The sequence below is a fragment of the Pseudophryne corroboree genome, chromosome 3 (assembly GCF_028390025.1).
Source record: "Pseudophryne corroboree isolate aPseCor3 chromosome 3, aPseCor3.hap2, whole genome shotgun sequence".
Lineage (NCBI taxonomy): Eukaryota > Metazoa > Chordata > Amphibia > Anura > Myobatrachidae > Pseudophryne > Pseudophryne corroboree.
In genome coordinates, this window is record NC_086446.1 from 312904862 (window position 1) to 312924927 (window position 20066).

Here is a 20066-nt window from a genome sequence, read left to right on the forward strand (position 1 = left end):
ACCCGGACCACATGTCCAACAGATCCCACTGGAAAATCCTTGTATGGGACCTGGCGAATGGAATTTCTTCGTAAGAAGCTACCATCCTTCCCAGGGCTCGCGTGCATTGATGCACCGACACCTGTATACGTATTAGGAGGTCTCTGTCTAGAGACGACAACTCCTTGGACTTCTCCTCCGGGAGAAACCCTTTTTATCCTGTTCTGTGTCCAGAACCATACTCAGGAACAGTAGACTCGTCGTAGGAACCAGCTGCGACTTTGGATATTCAGAATCCAGCCGTGCTGTTGTAGCACTTCCCGAGATAGTGCTACTCCGCCGAACAACTGCTCCCTGGACCTCGCCTTTATAAGGAGATCGTCCAAGTACGGGATAATTATTTCGGCCATTACCTTGGTAAATACCTCGGTGCCGGGGACAGACCAACGGCAACGTCTGGAATTGGTAATGACAATCCTGTACCACAATTTTGAGGTACTCCTGGTGAAGAGGGTAAATAGGGACATGCAGGTAAGCATCCTTGATGTCCAGTAATACCATGAAATTCTCCAGGCTTGCAATAATCGCCCTGAGCGATTCCATTTCGAACTTGAACCTTCGTATATAAGTGTTCAAGGCTTTCAATTTTAGAATGGGTCTCACCGAACCGTCTGGTTTCGGTACCACAACATTTTGGAATAGTAACCCCGGCCTTGTTGAAGGAGGGGTACCTTGATTTCACCTGCTGGAGGTGCAGCTTGTGAATTGCCGCCAGTACTACCTTTCTCCGAGGGCAGCAGGCAAGGCTGAGGTGAGGTAACGGTGAGGGGGAGTCGCCTCGAACTCCAGCCTGTATCCCTGTGATACTATTTGCAGAACCTAGGGATCCACCTGTGGGCAAACACACTGGTCCCTGAAGTTCCCGAGACGCGCCCCTACCGCACCTGTCTCCACCTGTGGAGCCCCAACGTCAAGCGGTGGAGTCAGAGGAAGTGGGGGAAGATTTTTGATGCTGGGAACTGGCTGCTGGTGCAGCTTTTTCCTTCTTCCCTTGTCTCTGTGCAGAAAGGAAGCGCCTTTGACCCGCTTGCTTTTCTGAAGCCGAAAGGACTGTACCTGAAAATACGGTGCTTTCTTAGGCTGTGAGGAAACCTGAGGTAAAAATGTTTTTTCCTTCCCAGCTGTTGCTGTGGATACGAGGTCCCAGAGACCATCCCCAAACAATTCCTCACCCTTATAAGGCAGAATCTCCATGTGCCTTTTATAGGCAGCATCACCTGACCACTGCCGGGTTCTAATACCCTCCTGGCAGAATGGACATTGCATTTATTCTGGATGCCAGCCGGCAAATATCCCTCTGTGCATCCTTTATATATAAGACGACGTCTTTAATATGCTCTATGTTAGCAAACTATTATCCCTGTCTTAGAGTATTAATATTATCTGACAGGGTATCAGACCACGCTGCAGCAGCACTATTTATGCTGAGGCAATTGCAGGTCTCAGTATATAACCTGAGTGTGTATATACAGACTTCAGGATAGCCTCCTGTTTTTTTATCAGCAGGCTCCTTCAAGGTGGCCGTATCCTAAGACGGCAGTGCCACCTTTTTTGACAAACGTGTGAGCGCCTTATCCACCCTAAGGGATATCTCCCAACGTGACCTATCCTCTGGCGGGAAAGGGTACGCCATCAGTAACTTTTTAGAAATTACCAGTTTCTTATTGGGGGAACCCACGCTACTTTACACACTTCATTCATTCATCTGATGGGGGAACAAAACACTGGCTGCTTTTTCTCCCCAAAAATAAAACCCCTTTTATGTGGTACTTTGGTTCATGTCAGAAATGCGTAACACATTTTTCATTGCCGAGATCATGTAACGGATGTTCCTAGTGGATTGTGTATATGTCTCAACCTCGTCGACACTGGAGTCAGACTCCGTGTCGACATCTGTGTCTGCCATCTGAGGTAACGGGCGCTTTTTTTGAGCCCCTGATGGCCTTTGAGACGCCTGGGCAGGCGCGGGCTGAGAAGCCGGCTGTCCCACAGCTGTTTTACGTCATCCAGCCTTGTAAGGAGTTGACATTGTCGGTTAATACCTTCCACCTATCCATCCACTCTGGTGTCGGCCCCACAGGGGACGACATCCCATTTATCGGCCTCTGCTCCACCTCCACGTATCCCACATGTCGACACAGCCGTACCGACACACAGCACACACACAGGGAATGCTCGGACTGAGGACAGGACCCCACAAAGTCCTTTGGGGAGACAGAGAGAGAGTATGTCAGCACACACCAGAGCGCTAAATAATGCAGGGATTAACACTATAACTGAGTGATTTTTCCCCCAATAGCTGCTTGTATAAACAATATTGCGCCTAAATTTAGTGCCCCCCCTCTCTTTTTAACCCTTTGAGCCTGAAAACTACAGGGGAGAGCCTGGGGATCTGTCTTCCAGCTGCACTGTGAAGAGAAAATGGCGCCAGTGTGCTGAGGGAGATAGCTCCGCCCCTTTTTCGCGGACTTTTCTCCCGCTTTTTTATGGATTCTGGCAGGGGTATTTATCACATATATAGCCTCTGGGGCTATATATTGTGGTATATTTGCCAGCCAAGGTGTTTTTATTGCTGCTCAGGGCACCCCCCCCCCCCCCCCAGCGCCCTGCACCCTCAGTGACCGGAGTGTGAAGTGTGTATGAGGAGCAATGGCGCACAGCTGCAGTGCTGTGCGCTTCCTTGATGAAGACTGATGTCTTCTGCCGCCGATTTTCCGGACTCTTCTTGCTTCTGGCTCTGTAAGGGGGCCGGCAGCGCGGCTCTGGGACCGAACATCAATGGCCGGTTCCATGCGGTCGATCCCTCTGGAGCCAATGGTGTCCAGTAGCCTAAGAAGCCCAAGCTACCACCAGTTAGGTAGGTTCGCTTCTTCTCCCCTTAGTCCCTCGCTGCAGTGAGTCTGTTGCCAGCAGATCTCACTGTAAAATAAAAAACCTAAAATATACTTTCTCTCTAGGAGCTCAGGAGAGCCCCTAGTGTGCATCCAGCTCAGCCGGGCACAGGATTCTAACTGAGGTCTGGAGGAGGGTCATAGTGGGAGGAGCCAGTGCACACCAGGTAGTCCTAAATCTTTCTTAGCTGTGCCCAGTCTCCTGCGGAGCCGCTATTCCCCATGGTCCTTACGGAGTCCCCAGCATCCACTAGGACGTCAGAGAAATATACAACCAAAAGATCCATTTAAGCAGCCTTTAAATTGATGTGCTGTCTGGCAGCACAAGACACTAGGACCCTATTTTCTTTTTCTTTTTTTGGACTTGTGTACTGTTCTTCTCACCAGTTCTCCAGTCGATCGAGGCAGATATTCGGGGGTCCCCCAATGCAAGCAATCTGTTGTCTTCTCTTCCAGTCTGCCAACTCTTCATCTGTTAAAGTCTTTTGGACATATTCCATAGCAGACAGGAGACCAGCCAGATCACCAATTATGGTCTGCCAAAAATACAGCAAATTACTTCTATAGTTAACATCATGGCACCAATCCCATCATATATGGCAATGGTCATTAGTATTGCTCTTACAAAAGTTAAACACTAAGAAAACTTAATTTAAGGACAGACGTTTTAAACAATGCTTATTGAAGGGTTTTCCCTCAACAGTATTGCAACAATGTGATTCTGTGAGAAAATTTTATTTAGGGGGTTAAGGTACCATACTGGTACGACAGTTGGCCACACAGTTTAGAAAATTTCTATTAAACTTCCCACACATTGCCCTGTGTTTCAACATATCAGTGATAACTTAAAGCAGATTTGATCAAAACATGACAAAATCAACAGCCAGCAAAAAGAGAAGAGGAACTCCCTTAAATGCAGTAGCTGTACATATAACTGCGAGGAAATGGACCTTGCACATTTGTTGTTCTAAAATGCGCACATATCAGTGTTCTTTTTCTGTTTGTTTTAACAATGGGCTGTGTGGGCGGTTCAAATGGTCTTCAACATCAAATATTTTCCCTGTTTATAAACAACTAGCTGAATACCAGTTCTTCGCTATGGAATTTCAAGTAATTCCGTGCCTATAACTTTCATTTTGAAGGACTTCCTGGTAAACTAAGACCACCCATCCCCTAGCAAGGCAGCAGCCAGCAGCACCCGGAGGGAGCAGCCCAGAGACGGAGGTGACGCCCGGTGCTGGGAACCTCCTCCCGGGATCACCCCCTCCCCAAGCCGGACACAGCAGCCAGCGCCGGGTACACCGGCGGGGAGACATCTGTGTTACCTAGGAGCGGTGCCACCATGCCCCCTTGTGTCAGTGGCCTGTACAGTGACAGTAGTAGTTATAGCGGCTATGTCGGGGGTGGTCACAGGGAGCAGCGACCCTGATGCGATTCATCATCGCTGCTGCTGTGTAGCTGGGGACGGAGCCGCATCGCGCTGCATCTCAGCTGGCGGAAAGAGAGTAGTGGAGCGCAGGGGAGGATGTTAAACATGGAGAGACTGGACCGGGTGGATCTGTGTGAGAGTCTGTTGACATGGGGGAAAGCAGCAGCAGGGCTGCCCCATCCCCCACCCCAGGTCCTGCACACACTGCAGACCGCCGTCATTGTTTCATTACCCGTGCCGGGTGTAGTCTATGCGGGAGCTGGTCCCCCAGGGGTCACCATGTAATGGGCCTCTGGGCTATATACAGTACTTGTCAGTTTGATGCTTATAGCGATAGCATAATTTGACACTAATGTCAGTCATTTTGGCCATTTTATTTTTCACCCCTTCGCACCCTCCATGCTGATGGGAGCTGAACTTGGACTGAAACTGCATGGGGAGTATCACTATTCTCAGTGACCCCGAAAACTATGGATTTTTACATGTCACCCCCTTCCCACCCCTAGAGGTGCTATGGGTGTCTTACAATCTGGAAAGAAATACTGTGGGGGTAAGTCATATGTGTACCAAGTTTGGTGTAAATTGCTCCAGGCATTCAGAATTATGCTGGAACATACACACATACATAGATAATCAGATTTCGGTTACCTACCGGTAAATCCTTTTCTCGTAGTCTGTAGAGGATGCTGGGGTCCACATTAGTACCATGGGGTATAGGCGGGTCCACCAGGAGCCATTGGCACTTTAAGAGTTTGAGAGTGTGGGCTAGCTCCTCCCTCTATGCCCCTCCTACCAGACTCAGTCTAGAAACTGTGCAGGTGGAGACAGACCTCTTCGAGAGAAGAAGGATTTAACACAGATAGTGGCGAGATTCATACCAGCTCACACATACAAGGCACATCAAGCTAACTTAGCTTGTAAACTACTTACCAAGTAACAATGCAGTACTCAACTAAAACAAAGGTGTACTGAACCAGATAACAATTGCAGGAAAACGAAGCGCTGGGCGGGCGCCCAGCATCCTCTACGGACTACGAGAAAAGGATTTACTGGTAGGTAACCAAAATCCTATTTTCTCTTACGTCCTAGAGGATACTGGGGTCCACATTAGTACCATGGGGATGTACCAAAGCTCCCAGAACAGGAGGAAGAGAGCGGAGGTTCCTGCAGAACTGATTGGCCTCTGATGATCTGAAGTTCAGTCAAAGTATGGAACTTGTAGAACTTTGCAAGCGTGTTCGTCCCAGACCAAGTTGCAGCTCGGCAAAGTTTTAACGCCAAAACACCCCGGGCAGCCGCCCAGGAAGACTCCACCTTACGAGTAGAGTGGGCCTTGACAGACGTAGGACACGGCAAGCCTGCCGTAGAATACGCATGCTGGATAGTGAACCTAATCCAGCGAGAGATTGTCTGCTTAGAAGCAGGACACCCAATATTCTTGGGATCATACAGGACAAAGAGTCCGATTTCCTGTGACGAGCAGTCGTCTTCACATATATTTTCAGAGCCCTTACAAACGTCCAAGGACTTTGATGGAATTGAGGTGTCAGTAGCCACTGGTACCACAATAGGTTTGTTGAAATGAAATGCCGACACAACCTTCGGAAGAAACTGCTGACGTGTCCGGAGCTCAGCTATCTTCGTGGAAGTTCAAGTATGGGCTTTTACATGATAAAGCCCCCAACTCCGACACACGTCTAGCAGAAGCTAAAGCCAACTAAGTGACCGCTTTCCACGTAAGAAATTTTACTTCAACCTCATGTAGAGGCTCAATCCAGTCCGATTGGAGGAACTGCAACACCACGTTAAGGTCCCAAGGCAATAAAAAGGGAGGTTGGATGTGCAGAACTCCCTTCAAAAAGGTCTGAACCTCAGGGAGGGCAGCCAATTGTTTTTGGAAGAAAATGGATAGGGCCGAAATCTGGACCTTCAAATATCCCAACTTTAGGCCCATAGCCACACCAGCTTGTAAGAGGAGGAGAAAACGTCCCAGTTGAAACTCCACCGCAGGAAACTTCTTGGACTCACACCAAGATACATATTTTTTCTAAATTCGATGGTAATGTTTAGACGTTACTCCTTTCCTAGCCTGTATCAGGGTAGGAATAACCTTTTTCGGGATGCCATTCCGAGCTAGTATTAGGCGATCAACCTCCATGCTGTCAAACGTAGCCGCGGTAAGTCTTGATAGGCGAACGGCCCCTGTTGCAGCAGGTCCTCCCGAAGAGGCCTCGGCTCTTCTTGCAGTAGATCCAGAAGATCCGCGTACCAAGCCCTTCTTGGCCAGTCCGGAGCAATGAGGATCGCCTGAACTCTTGTTCTCCTTATGAGTTTTAGAACCCTTGGAATGAGTGGAAGTGGAGGAAAACGCATACACCAACTGGAATACCCACACCACAGCTTACACAGCACCACAGCTTACACGTCCACTGCCACAGCTTACGGGTCCCTCGACCTGGAACAATACAGCCGAAGCTTCTTGTTGAGACGAGAGGCCATCATGTCGATCTGGGGTACGCTCCAAAGATCTGTTACCTCCTTGAACACCTCCGGATGGAGACCCCACTCCCCTGGATGGAGATAGTGTCTGCTGAGGAAGTCCGCTTTCCAGTTGTCTACTCCCGGAATGAAGATTGCTGACCACGCCAACGCGTGCTTTTCTGCCCAGAGGATGACTCTTGTTACCTCTGCCATTGCAGCTCTGCTCTTCGTTCCGCCCTGTCGGTTTATGTAAGCCACTGTTGTCACATTGTCCGACTGCACTTGAATGGCCTGATTTCTCAGAAGATGGGCCACCCGGAGAAAACCGTTGTAGATGGCTCTTAGTTCCAGAATGTTTATCGGCAGGCCGGCTTCACGAATTGACTACCTTCCTTGGAAGGTTTCCCCTTGAGTGACTGCGCCCCAGCCCCGGAGTCTTGCATTCGTGGTTAGAAGGATCCAGTCCTGAATCCGGAACCTGAGGCCCTCCAGAAGGTGAGATAATTGCAGCCACCAGAGGAGTGAAATCCTGGCCTTTGGCGACAGACGTATTCTCTGGTGCATGTGTAGATGGGATCCCGACCACTTGTCCAGGAAATCCGGTTGGAAGGACAGAGCGTGGAACCTCCCGTACTGCAGAGCCTAGTAAGAAGCCACCATCTTCCCCAGAAGGCGAAGACACTGATGAATAGATACCCGGGCTGGCTTCAGGACATCTCGGACCATCGTTTGAATCACCAACGCCTTCTCCTCTGGGAGAAACCCCCTCTGCACATCCGTGTCGAGGATCATTCCCAGAAAGGACAACCTTCTGGTTGGTTCCAAATGTGAGACTTTGGAAGATTCAGGATCCAACCATGTTTCCTGAGAAGCTGAGTCGTGAGTGTTATGGACCGTAACAGCTTCTCCTTGGACAATGCTTTTACCAGCAGATCGTCCAGATACGGAATTATGTTCACCCCCTGTCTGCAGAGGCGAATCATCATTTCCGCCATCACCTTGGTGAAAACCCTCGGTGCTGTGGAGAGACCGAATGGGAGGGCCTGGAACTGAACATGACCGTCCAACAGCGCAAACCCCAGATAAGCTTGATGTGGTAGCCAGATCGGAATGTGGAGGTACGCATCCTTGATATCCAGGGATACTAGGAATTCACCCTCCTCCAGACCTGATATCACTGCCATTAGGGACTCTATTTTGAACTTGAACTCCTTAAGAAAGGGGTTTAGTGATTTTAAGTTCAGAATGGGCCTGACTGAACCATCCGGTTTCGGTACCAACGAAAAAATAAGATTTTACTTACCGATAAATCTATTTCTCGTAGTCCGTAGTGGATGCTGGGACTCCGTAAGGACCATGGGGAATAGCGGCTCCGCAGGAGACATGGCACAAGAATAAAAGCTTTAGGATCAGGTGGTGTGCACTGGCTCCTCCCCCTATGACCCTCCTCCAAGCCTCAGTTAGGATACTGTGCCCGGACGAGCGTACATAATAAGGAAGGATATTGAATCCCGGGTAAGACTCATACCAGCCACACCAATCACACCGTACAACTCGTGATCTGAACCCAGTTAACAGTATGATAAAACGAAAGGGAGCCTCTGAAAAGATGGCTCACAACAATAATAACCCGAATTTTTGTAACAATAACTATATACAAGTATTGCAGACAATCCGCACTTGGGATGGGCGCCCAGCATCCACTACGGACTACGAGAAATAGAATTATCGGTAAGTAAAATCTTATTTTCTCCGACGTCCTAGTGGATGCTGGGACTCCGTAAGGACCATGGGGATTATACCAAAGCTCCCAAACGGGCGGGAGAGTGCGGATGACTCTGCAGCACCGAATGAGAGAACTCCAGGTCCTCCTCAGCCAGGGTATCAAATTTGTAGAATTTAGCAAACGTGTTTGCCCCTGACCAAGTAGCTGCTCGGCAAAGTTGTAAAGCCGAGACCCCTCGGGCAGCCGCCCAAGATGAGCCCACTTTCCTTGTGGAATGGGCTTTTACCGATTTTGGCTGTGGCAGGCCTGCCACAGAATGTGCAAGCTGAATTGTACTACAAATCCAACGAGCAATCGTCTGCTTAGAAGCAGGAGCACCCAGTTTGTTGGGTGCATACAGGATAAACAGCGAGTCAGATTTTCTGACTCCAGCCGTCCTGGAAACATATTTTCAGGGCCCTGACAACGTCAAGCAACTTAGAGTCCTCCAAGTCCCTAGTAGCCGCAGGTACCACAATAGGTTGGTTCATGTGAAATGCAGAAACCACCTTAGGTAGAAATTGAGGACGAGTCCTCAATTCTGCCCTGTCAGAATGAAAAATTAAGTAAGGGCTTTTATATGATAAAGCCGCCAATTCTGACACACGCCTGGCTGAAGCCAGGGCTAACAGCATCGTCACCTTCCATGTGATATATTTTAAGTCCACAGTGGTGAGTGGTTCAAACCAATGTGACTTTAGGAAACTCAACACAACATTGAGATCCCAAGGTGCCACTGGAGGCACAAAAGGAGGCTGTATATGCAGTACCCCTTTTACAAATGTCTGAACTTCAGGCACTGAAGCCAGTTCTTTCTGGAAGAAAATCGACAGGGCCGAAATTTGAACCTTAATGGACCCTAATTTTAGGCCCATAGATAGTCCTGTTTGCAGGAAATGGAGGAAACGACCCAGTTGAAATTCATCTGTAGGGGCCTTCTTGGCCTCACACCACGCAACATATTTTCGCCAAATGCGGTGATAATGTTTTGCGGTTACGTCCTTCCTGGCCTTGACCAGGGTAGGGATGACTTCATCTGGAATGCCTTTTTCCTTCAGGATCCGGCGTTCAACCGCCATGCCGTCAAACGCAGCCGCGGTAAGTCTTGGAACAGACAAGGCCCCTGCTGGAGCAGGTCCTTTCTTAGAGGTAGAGGCCACGGGTCTTCCGTGAGCATCTCTTGAAGTTCCGGGTACCAAGTCCTTCTTGGCCAATCCGGAACCACGAGTATAGTTCTTACTCCTCTCCTTATGATTCTCAGTACTTTTGGTATGAGAGGCAGAGGAGGGAACACATACACTGACTGGTACACCCACGGTGTTACCAGAGCGTCCACCGCTATTGCCTGAGGGTCCCTTGACCTGGCGCAATACAAGTCTAGTTTTTTGTTTAGACGGGACGCCATCATGAACACTGCTGACAGTGCTATCACATGATTTTCCGCCCAGCGAAGAATCCTTGCAGCTTCTGCCATTGCCCTCCTGCTTCTCGTGCCGCCCTGTCTGTTTACGTGGGCGACTGACGTGATGTTGTCCGATTGGATCAATACCGCCTGACCCTGAAGCAGGGGTTTCGCTTGACTTAGGGCATTGTAAATGGCCCTTAGTTCCAGAATGTTTAGATGAAGAGATGTTTCCATGCTTGACCACAAGCCCTGGAAATTTCTTCCCTGTGTGACTGCTCCCCAGCCTCTCAGGCTGGCATCCGTGGTCACCAGGATCCAACCCTGAATGCCAAATCTGCGGCCCTCTAGTAGATGAGCACTCTGCAGCCACCACAGAAGAGACACCCTTGTCCTTGGCGACAGGGTTATCCGCTGATGCATCTGAAGATGTGATCCGGACCATTTGTCCAGTAGATCCCACTGAAACGTTCTTGCATGGAATCTTCCGAATGGAATCGCTTCGTAAGAAGCCACCATTTTTCCCAGGACCCTCGTGCACTGATGCACTGACACCTGGCCTGGTTTTAGGAGGTTCCTGACTAGCTCGGATAACTCCCTGGCCTTCTCCTCCGGGAGAAACACCTTCTTCTGGACTGTGTCCAGAATCATTCCTAGGAACAGTAGACGTGTCGTTGGAATCAGCTGCGATTTTGGAATATTTAGGATCCACCCGTGCTGACGTAACACTACCTGAGATAGTGCTACTCCGACTTCTAACTGTTCCCTGGACCTTGCCCTTATCAGGAGATCGTCCAAGTAAGGGATAATTAAGATGCCTTTTCTTCGAAGAAGAATCATCATTTCGGCCATTACCTTGGTAAAGACCCGAGGTGCCGTGGACAACCCAAACGGCAGCGTCTGAAACTGATAATGACAGTTTTGTACTACAAAACTGAGGTACCCTTGGTGAGAAGGGTAGATTGGGACGTGGAGATAAGCATCTTTGATATCCAGAGACACCATATAGTCCCCTTCTTCCAGGTTCGCTATCACTGCTCTGAGTGACTCCATCTTGAATTTGAACCTTTTTATGTAAGTGTTCAAGGATTTCAGATTTAAAATTGGTCTCACCGAGCCGTCCGGCTTCGGTACCACAAACAGCGTGGAATAATACCCCTTTCCTTGTTGTAGGAGGGGTACCTTGATTATCACCTGCTGGGAATACAGCTTGTGAATGGCTTCCAAAACTGCCTCCCTGTCGGAGGGAGACTTTGGTAGAGCAGCCTTCAGGAACCGGCGAGGGGGAAACGCCTCGAATTCCAGTTTGTACCCCTGCGATACTACCTGTAGAATCCAGGGGTCCACTTGCGAGTGAGCCCACTGCGCGTTGAAATTCTTGAGACGGGCCCCCACCGTCTCTGAGTCTGCTTGTAAAGCCCCAGCATGTCATGCTGAAGACTTGGCAGAAGCAGGGGAGGGCTTCTGCTCCTGGGAAGCGGCTGCATGGTGCAGTCTTTTTCCTCTTCCTCTGCCCCGGGGCAGAAATGAGTGGCCTTTTGCTCGCTTGTACTTATGGGAACGAAAGGACTGAGTTTGAAAAGACGGTGTCTTTTTCTGCTGATGTGAGGTGACCTGGGGTAAAAAGGTGGACTTTCCAGCCGTTGCCGTGGCCACCAGGTCCGATAGACCAGCCCCAAATAACTCCTCCCCTTTATACGGCAATACTTCCATATGTCGTTTGGAATCAGCATCCCCTGACCACTGTCGCGTCCATAATGCTCTTCTGGCAGAAATGGACATAGCACTTACTCTTGATGCCAGGGTGCAAATATCCCTCTGTGCATCACGCATATATAGTATTGCATCCTTCAAATGCTCTATAGTTAACAATATATTGTCCCTGTCCAGGGTATCAATATTTTCAGTCAGGGAATCCGACCACGCGACTCCAGCACTGCACATCCAGGCTGAAGCGATAGCTGGTCGCAGTATAACACCAGTATGTGTGTATATACTTTTTAGGATATTTTCCAGCCTTCTATCAGCTGGTTCTTTGAGGGTGGCCGTATCAGGAGACGGTAACGCTACTTGTTTAGATAAACGTGTGAGCGCTTTATCTACCCTAGGGGGTGTTTCCCAACGCGCCCTAACCTCTGGCGGGAAAGGGTATAGTGCCAATAATTTATTAGAAATTAGCAGTTTTTTGTCGGGGGAAACCCACGCTTTATCACACACCTCATTTAATTCATCTGACTCAGGAAAAACTATTGGTAGTTTTTTCACACCCCACATAATACCCTTCTTTGTGGTAGTGTCAGAATTGTTCAATGCCTCCTTCATTGCCGTGATCATGTAACGTGTGGCCCTACTGGACATTACGTTTGTCTCCTCACCGTCGACACTAGACTCAGTATCTGTGTCTGGGTCTGTGTCGACCCACTGAGGTAACGGGCGTTTTAGGGACCCTGACGGTGTCTGAGACGCCTGGACAGGCACTAATTGATTTGCCGGAAGTCTCATGTCGTCAACAGTTTTTTGCAAAGTGCTGACATTGTCACGTAATTCTTTAAATACGATCATCCAGTCAGGTGTCGACTCCCTAGGGGGCGACATCACTAACCCAGGCAATTGCTCCGCCTCCACATCATTTTCCTCCTCATACATGTCGACACACACGTACCGACACACAGCACACACACCGGGAATGCTCTGATAGAGGACAGGACCCCACCAGCCCTTTGGAGAGACAGAGGGAGAGTTTGCCAGCACACACCAAGCGCTATATTATATATATATATATATATATATATATATATATATATACACACATATACATACACAGAGATAACCTTATATAAGTGTTACTCCCTTTTATAGCTGCTGTTTTTATTATTAGCTGCCAATAGTGCCCCCCCTTCTCTTTTTTACCCTGATTCTGTAGCAGGTCTGCAGGGGAGAGTCAGGGAGCCGTCCTTCCAGCGAAGCTGTGAGGGAAAATGGCGCTTGTGTGCTGAGGAGATAGGCTCCGCCCCTTCACGACGTCCTTATCTCCCGCTCTTTTCTGGAAAAATGGCAGGGGTTAAATACATCCATATAGCCCAGGAGCTATATGTGATGTATTTCTTTTTGCCAACCTAAGGTATATCTGTTATATTGTGTCTCAGGGCGCTCCCCCCCCAGCGCCCTGCACCCTCAGTGACCGGAGTGTGAAGTGTGCTGAGAGCAATGGCGCACAGCTGCAGTGCTGTGCGCTACCTTAGTTGAAGACAGGACCGTCTTCTGCCGCCGATTTCACCGGACCTCTTCGCTCTTCTGGCTCTGTAAGGCGGCGCGGCTCCGGGACCCATCCAGGCTGAACCTGTGATCGTCCCTCTGGAGCTAATGTCCAGTAGTCTAAGAAGCCCAATCCACTCTGCACGCAGGTGAGTTCGCTTCTTCTCCCCTTAGTCCCACGATGCAGTGAGCCTGTTGCCAGCAGGACTCACTGAAAATAAAAAACCTAAAATAAACTTTTATTCTAAGCAGCTCAGGAGAGCCACCTAGCCTGCACCCTTCTCGTTCGGGCACAAAAATCTAACTGAGGCTTGGAGGAGGGTCATAGGGGGAGGAGCCAGTGCACACCACCTGATCCTAAAGCTTTTATTCTTGTGCCCTGTCTCCTGCGGAGCCGCTATTCCCCATGGTCCTTACGGAGTCCCAGCATCCACTAGGACGTCAGAGAAAATAAGATTTTACTCACCGGTAAATCTATTTCTCGTAGTCCGTAGTGGATGCTGGGAACTCCGTAAGGACCATGGGGAATAGATGGGCTCCGCAGGAGACTGGGCACTCTAAAAGAAAGATTAGGTACTATCTGGTGTGCACTGGCGCCTCCCACTATGACCCTCCTCCAGACCTCAGGATACTGTGCCCGGAAGAGCTGACACAATAAGGAAGGATTTTGAATCCCGGGTAAGACTCATACCAGCCACACCAATCACACCATATAACTCGTGATACTACACCCAGTTAACAGTATGAAATATAACTGAGCCTCTCAACAGATAACCCTTTAGTTAGGGAATAACTACATACAAGTATTGCAGACAATCCGCACTTGGGATGGGCGCCCAGCATCCACTACGGACTACGAGAAATAGATTTACCGGTGAGTAAAATCTTATTTTCTCTGACGTCCTAGTGGATGCTGGGAACTCCGTAAGGACCATGGGGATTATACCAAAGCTCCCAAACGGGCGGAAGAGTGCGGATGACTCTGCAGCACCGAATGAGAGAACTCAAGGTCCTCCTCAGCCAGGGTATCAATTTTGTAGAATTTAGCAAACGTGTTTACCCCTGACCAAGTTGCAGCTCGGCAAAATTGTAAAGCCGAGACCCCTCGGGCAGCCGCCCAAGATGAGCCCACTTTCCTCGTTGAATGGGCTTTTACTGATTTAGGATGCGGCAATCCAGCCGCAGAATGCTCTAGCTGAATTGTGCTACAAATTGTGCTATTTTGTTGGGTGCCTACAGGATAAAAAGCGAGTCAGTTTTCCTGACTCCAGCAGTCCTGGAAATATAAATTTTTAAGGCCCTGACTACGTCCAGTAACTTGGAATCTTCCAAGTCCCTAGTAGCCGCAGGCACTACAATAGGTTGGTTCAAGTGAAAAGCTGATACCACCTTAGGGAGAAACTGGGGACGAGTCCTCAATTCTGCCCTATCCATATGGAAAATCAGATAAGGGCTTTTACAGGACAAAGCCGCCAATTCTGACACACGCCTGGCCGAAGCCAAGGCCAATAACATGACCACTTTCCACGTGAGATATTTCAAATCCACAGTTTTAAGTGGCTCAAACCAATGTGATTTTAAGAAACTCAACACCACGTTGAGATCCCAAGGTGCCACAGGAGGCACAAAAGGGGGCTGAATATGTAGCACTCCCTTTACAAATGTCTGAACTCCAGGCAGTGAAGCCAGTTCTTTCTGGGAGAAAATCGACAGAGCCGAAATCTGGACCTTAATGGAACCCAATTTTAGGCCCATAGTCACCCCTGACTGTAGGAAGTGCAGCAAACAACCCAGCTGAAATTCCTCTGTTGGGGCCTTCCTGGCCTCACACCACGCAATATATTTTCACCAAATACGGTGATAATGGTTTGCGGTTACTTCTTTCCTGGCTTTTATCAGCGTAGGAATGACTTCTTCCGGAATGCCCTTTTCCTTTAGGATCCGGAATTCAACCGCCATGCCATCAAACGCAGCCACGGTAAGTCTTGGAACAGACAGGGCCCCTGCTGTAGCAGATCCTGTCTGAGCGGTAGAGGCCATGGGTCCTCTGATATAATTTCTTGAAGTTCTGGGTACCAAGCTCTTCTTGGCCCATCCGGAACCACGAGTATCGTTCTTACTCCTCGTTTTCTTATTATTCTCAGTACCTTTGGTATGAGAGGCAGAGGAGGGAATACATAAACCGACTGGTACACCCACGGTGTCACTAGAGCGTCCACAGCTATTGCCTGAGGGTCCCTTGACCTGGCACAATATCTAGTTTTTTGTTTAGGCGGGACGCCATCATGTCCACCTGTGGCCTTTCCCAACGGTTTACCAACAGTTGGAAGACTTCTGGATGAAGTCCCCACTCTCCCGGGTGTAGGTCGTGTCTGCTGAGGAAGTCTGCTTCCCAGTTGTCCACTCCCGGAATGAACACTGCTGACAGTGCTAAGACGCGATTTTCCGCCCATCGGAGAATCCTTGTGGCTTCTGCCATCGCCATCTTGCTTCTTGTGCCGCCCTGTCGGTTTACATGGGCGACTGCCGTGATGTTGTCTGATTGAATCAGTACCGGCTGGTTTTGAAGCAGAGGCCTTGCCAGACTTAGGGCATTGTAAATGGCCCTCAGTTCCAGAATATTTATGTGTAGGGACGGCTCCTGACTTGACCAAAGTCCTTGGAAATTTCTTCCCTGTGTGACTGCCCCCCAGCCTCGAAGGCTGGCATCCGTGGTTACCAGGACCCAGTCCTGTATGCTGAATCTGCGGCCCTCTTGAAGATGAGCACTCTGCAGCCACCACAGTAGAGATACCCTGGTCCTTGGAGACAGGGTTATCAGCCGATGCATCTGAAGATGCGATCCCGACCACTTGTCCAAGAGGTCCCACTGAAAGGTCCTTGCATGGAAACCTGCAGAATGGAATTTTGCTTCGTAAGAAGCTACCATTTTTCCCAGGACTCGTGTGCAGTGATGCACCGATACCTGTTTTGGTTTCAGGAGGTCTCTGACTAGAGATGACAGCTCCTTGGCTTTCTTCTGCGGGAGAAACACTTTTTTCTGTTCTGTGAACCATCCCCAGGAACAGTAGGCGTGTGGTAGGAACCAGCTGTGACTTTGGAATGTATAGAATCCATCCGTGCTGTTGTAGCACTTCCCGAGATAGTGCTACTCCGACCAACAACTGCTCCTTGGACCTCGCCTTTATAAGGAGATCGTCCAAGTACGGGATAATTAAAACTCCCTTTTTTCGAAGGAGTATCATCATTTCTGCCATTACCTTGGTAAAGACCCTCGGTGCCGTGGAGAGTCCAAACGGCAGTGTTTGGAATTGGTAATGGCAATCCTGTACCACAAATCTGAGGTACTCCTGGTGAGGATGGTAAATGGGGACATGTAGGTAAGCATCCTTGATGTCCAGGGATACCATGTAATCCCCCTCCTCCAGGCTTGCAATAACCGCCCTGAGCGATTCCATTTTGAACTTGAATTTTTTTATGTATGTGTTCAAGGATTTCAAATTTAAAATGGGTCTCACCGAACCGTCCGGTTTCGGTACCACAAACAGTGTGGAATAGTAACCCCGTCCTTGTTGAAGTAGGGGCACCTTGACTATCACCTGCTGGGAATACAGCTTGTGAATTGCCTCTAGCACAGCCTCCCTGCCTGAGGGAGTTGTCGGCAAGGCAGATTTGAGGAAACGGCGGGGGAGAGACGCCTCGAATTCCAGCTTGTACCCCTGAGATACTACTTGAAGGATCCAGGGATCCACCTGTGAGCAAGCCCACTGATCGCTGAAATTTTTGAGGCGGCCCCCCACCGTACCTGGCTACACTTGTGGAAGCCCCGCGTCATGCGGTGGACTCAGATGAAGCGGGGGAAGAATTTTGATTCTGGGAACTGGCTGACTGGTGCAGCTTTTTCCCTCTTCCCTCGTCTCTGTGCAGAAAGGAAGCGCCTTTGACCCGCTTGCTTTTCTGAAGCCGAAAGGACTGTACCTGATAATACCAGTGCTTTCTTAGGCTGTGAGGAAACCTGAGGTAAAAAAATTTCTTCCCAGCTGTTGCTGTGGATACGAGGTCCCAGAGACCATCCCCAAACAATTCCTCACCCTTATAAGGCTCTATGTGCCTTTTAAAGTCAGCATCACCTGTCCAGTGTCGGGTCTCTAATACCCTCCTGACAGAATGGACATTGCATTAATTCTGGATGCCAGCCGGCAAAATATCCCTCTGTGCATCCCTCATATATAAGACGACGTCTTATGTTCGCAAAATAGTATCCCTGTTTGACAGGGTTACAGACCACGCTGCAGCAGCACTATCTGCAGGTCTCAGTCTAGTACCTGAGTGTGTAAATACAGACTTCAGGATAGCCTCCTGCTTTTTATCAGCAGGTACCTTCAAAGTGGCCGTATCCTAAGACGGCAGTGCCACCTTTTTTGACAAACGTGTGAGCGCCTTATCCACCCTAGGGGATATCTCCCAGCGTAACTTATCCTCTGGCGGGAAAGGGTACGCCATCAGTAACTTTTTAGAAATTACCAGTTTCTTATCGGGGGAACCCGCGCTTTTTGCACTTCATTCACTCATTTGATGGGGGAACAAAACACTGCCTGCTTTTTCTCCCCAAACATAAAACCCTTTTTTAGTGGTACTTGGGTTAATGTCAGAAATGTGTAACACATTTTTTATTGCCGGGATCATGTAACGGATGTTCCTAGTGGATTGTGTATATGTCTCAACCTCGTCGACACTGGAGTCAGACTCCGCGTCGACATCTGTGTCTGCCATCTGAGGGAGCGGGCGTTTTTGAGCCCCTGATGGCCTTTGAGATGCCTGGGCAGGTGCGGGCTGAGAAGCCGGCTGTCCCATAGCGGTTACGTCATCCAGCCTTTTATGTAAGGAGTTGACACTGTCGGTTTATACCTTCCACCTATCCATCCACTCTGGTGTCGGCCCCACAGGGGGCGACATCACATTTATCGGCATCTGCTCTACCATCACATAAGCCTCCTCATCAAACGTGTCGACACAGCCGTACCGACACACCGCACACACACACAGGGAATGCTCTGACTGAGGACAGGACCCCACACAGCCCTTTGGGGAGACAGAGAGAGAGTATGCCAGCACACACCAGAGTGCTATATAATTTTGGGATTAACACTATATTGAGTGAATTTTTCCCAATAGCTGCTTGTATATACAATATTGCGCCTAAATTTTGTGCCCCCCCCTCTCTTTTTAACCCTTTGAGCCTGAAAACTACAGGGGAGAGCCTGGGGAGCTGTCTTCCAGCTGCACTGTGAAGAGAAAATGGCGCCAGTGTGCTGAGGGAGAAGCCCCGCCCCTTTTTCAACTGACTTTCTCCCGCTTTTTCTGGAATACTGGCAGGGGTAATTTTACATCTATATAGCCTCTAGGACTATATATGATGTAGATTTGCCAGCCAAGGTGTCATATATTGCCCTCAGGGCGCCCCCCCAGCACCCTGCACCCTCAGTGACCGGAGTGTGAAGTGTGCATGAGGAGCAATGGCGCACAGCTGCAGTGCTGTGCGCTACCTTGGTGAAGACCGAAGTCTTCTGCCGCCGATTTTCCGGACCTCTTCTTGCTTCTGGCTCTGTAAGGGGGACGGCGGCGCGGCTCCGGGAACGAACACCAAGGCCAGTTCCATGCGGTCGATCCCTCTGGAGCTAATGGTGTCCAGTAGCCTAAGAAGCCCAAGCTAGCTGCAAGCAGGTAGGTTCGCTTCTTCTCCCCTTAGTCCCTCGATGCAGTGAGCCTGTTGCCAGCAGGTCTCACTGTAAAATAAAAAACCTAAAATAAACTTTCTTTCTAGGAGCTCAGGAGAGCCCCTAGTGTGCATCCAGCTCGGCAGGGCACAGAAATCTAACTGAGGTCTGGAGGAGGGTCATAGTGGGAGGAGCCAGTGCACACCAGATAGTACCTAATCTTTCTTTTAGAGTGCCCAGTCTCCTGCGGAGCCCGTCTATTCCCCATGGTCCTTACGGAGTTCCCAGCATCCACTAGGACGTCAGAGAAAGGTACGAATAGTAACCCTTGTTCTGCATGTGAGGTGGTACAGGCACAATGACCTGTGCCTCCACCAACTTCTGGACTGCTTCTTGCAGGACTATACTGTGCCAGCGGAGCTGGCAAGCCTGATCTGAAAAATCGGTGAGGAGGGAGATTTTGAAATTTCAGCCTGTACCCCTAGGACACAATATCTTGCACACAGGGGTTCAGGCCGGAGGACACCCAGACATGACTGAACTGTCCGAGTCTCGCTCCCACCGGCCCATCTCCGGGGCGTGCAGTCCACTGTCATGCGGAGGACTTTGGTGTACCTGAAGCAGGTTTCTGTTCCTGGGAACCTGCAGCCGCAGGTTTCTTGAACTTAGGCCGACCTCCCTGAAAGAAGGTGTTGGACGGCTTTGCCTTTCTGGGCTTGTTAGACTGAAAGGACTGTGACGTAACTGAAGAAAAGGGTTTCTTCGGAGCAGGTGTAGCCGAGGGAAGGAAGGGTGACTTACCAGTCGTAGCCGTGGAGATCCATGCATCCAACGCTTCCCCAAAGAGAGCCTGACCTGTGTAGGGTAGGGTTTCCACACTTCTCCTGGATTCCACGTCGGCAGACCACTGGCGCAACCACAGCCCTCGAGGAGCTGATACTGACATGGAGGAAATCCGCACAGCCATGGAACCCAGGTCCTTCAAGGATTCTACCAGAAAACCTGCCGAATAGTGAATGTTCCGTAAAAACAATTCAACATCACATTTTTCCATAGTATCCAAATCCTAGAGTAACGTGCCTGACCA

At 49.5% G+C, this 20066-nt stretch overlaps 1 protein-coding gene across 5 annotated transcripts in view; it reads right to left on the reverse strand.

Moving 5' to 3' along the window:
* STAT3 (signal transducer and activator of transcription 3) overlaps positions 1-20066 on the reverse strand; it is a 308823-nt gene that overhangs the window by 135813 nt on the left and 152944 nt on the right. For all 5 annotated transcript variants that reach the window (XM_063959434.1, XM_063959433.1, XM_063959430.1 and 2 more), the window contains exon 8: positions 3315-3466. In XM_063959434.1, coding sequence (XP_063815504.1) covers positions 3315-3466 — 152 coding nt within the window. The remainder of the gene's footprint in view (positions 1-3314; positions 3467-20066) is intronic.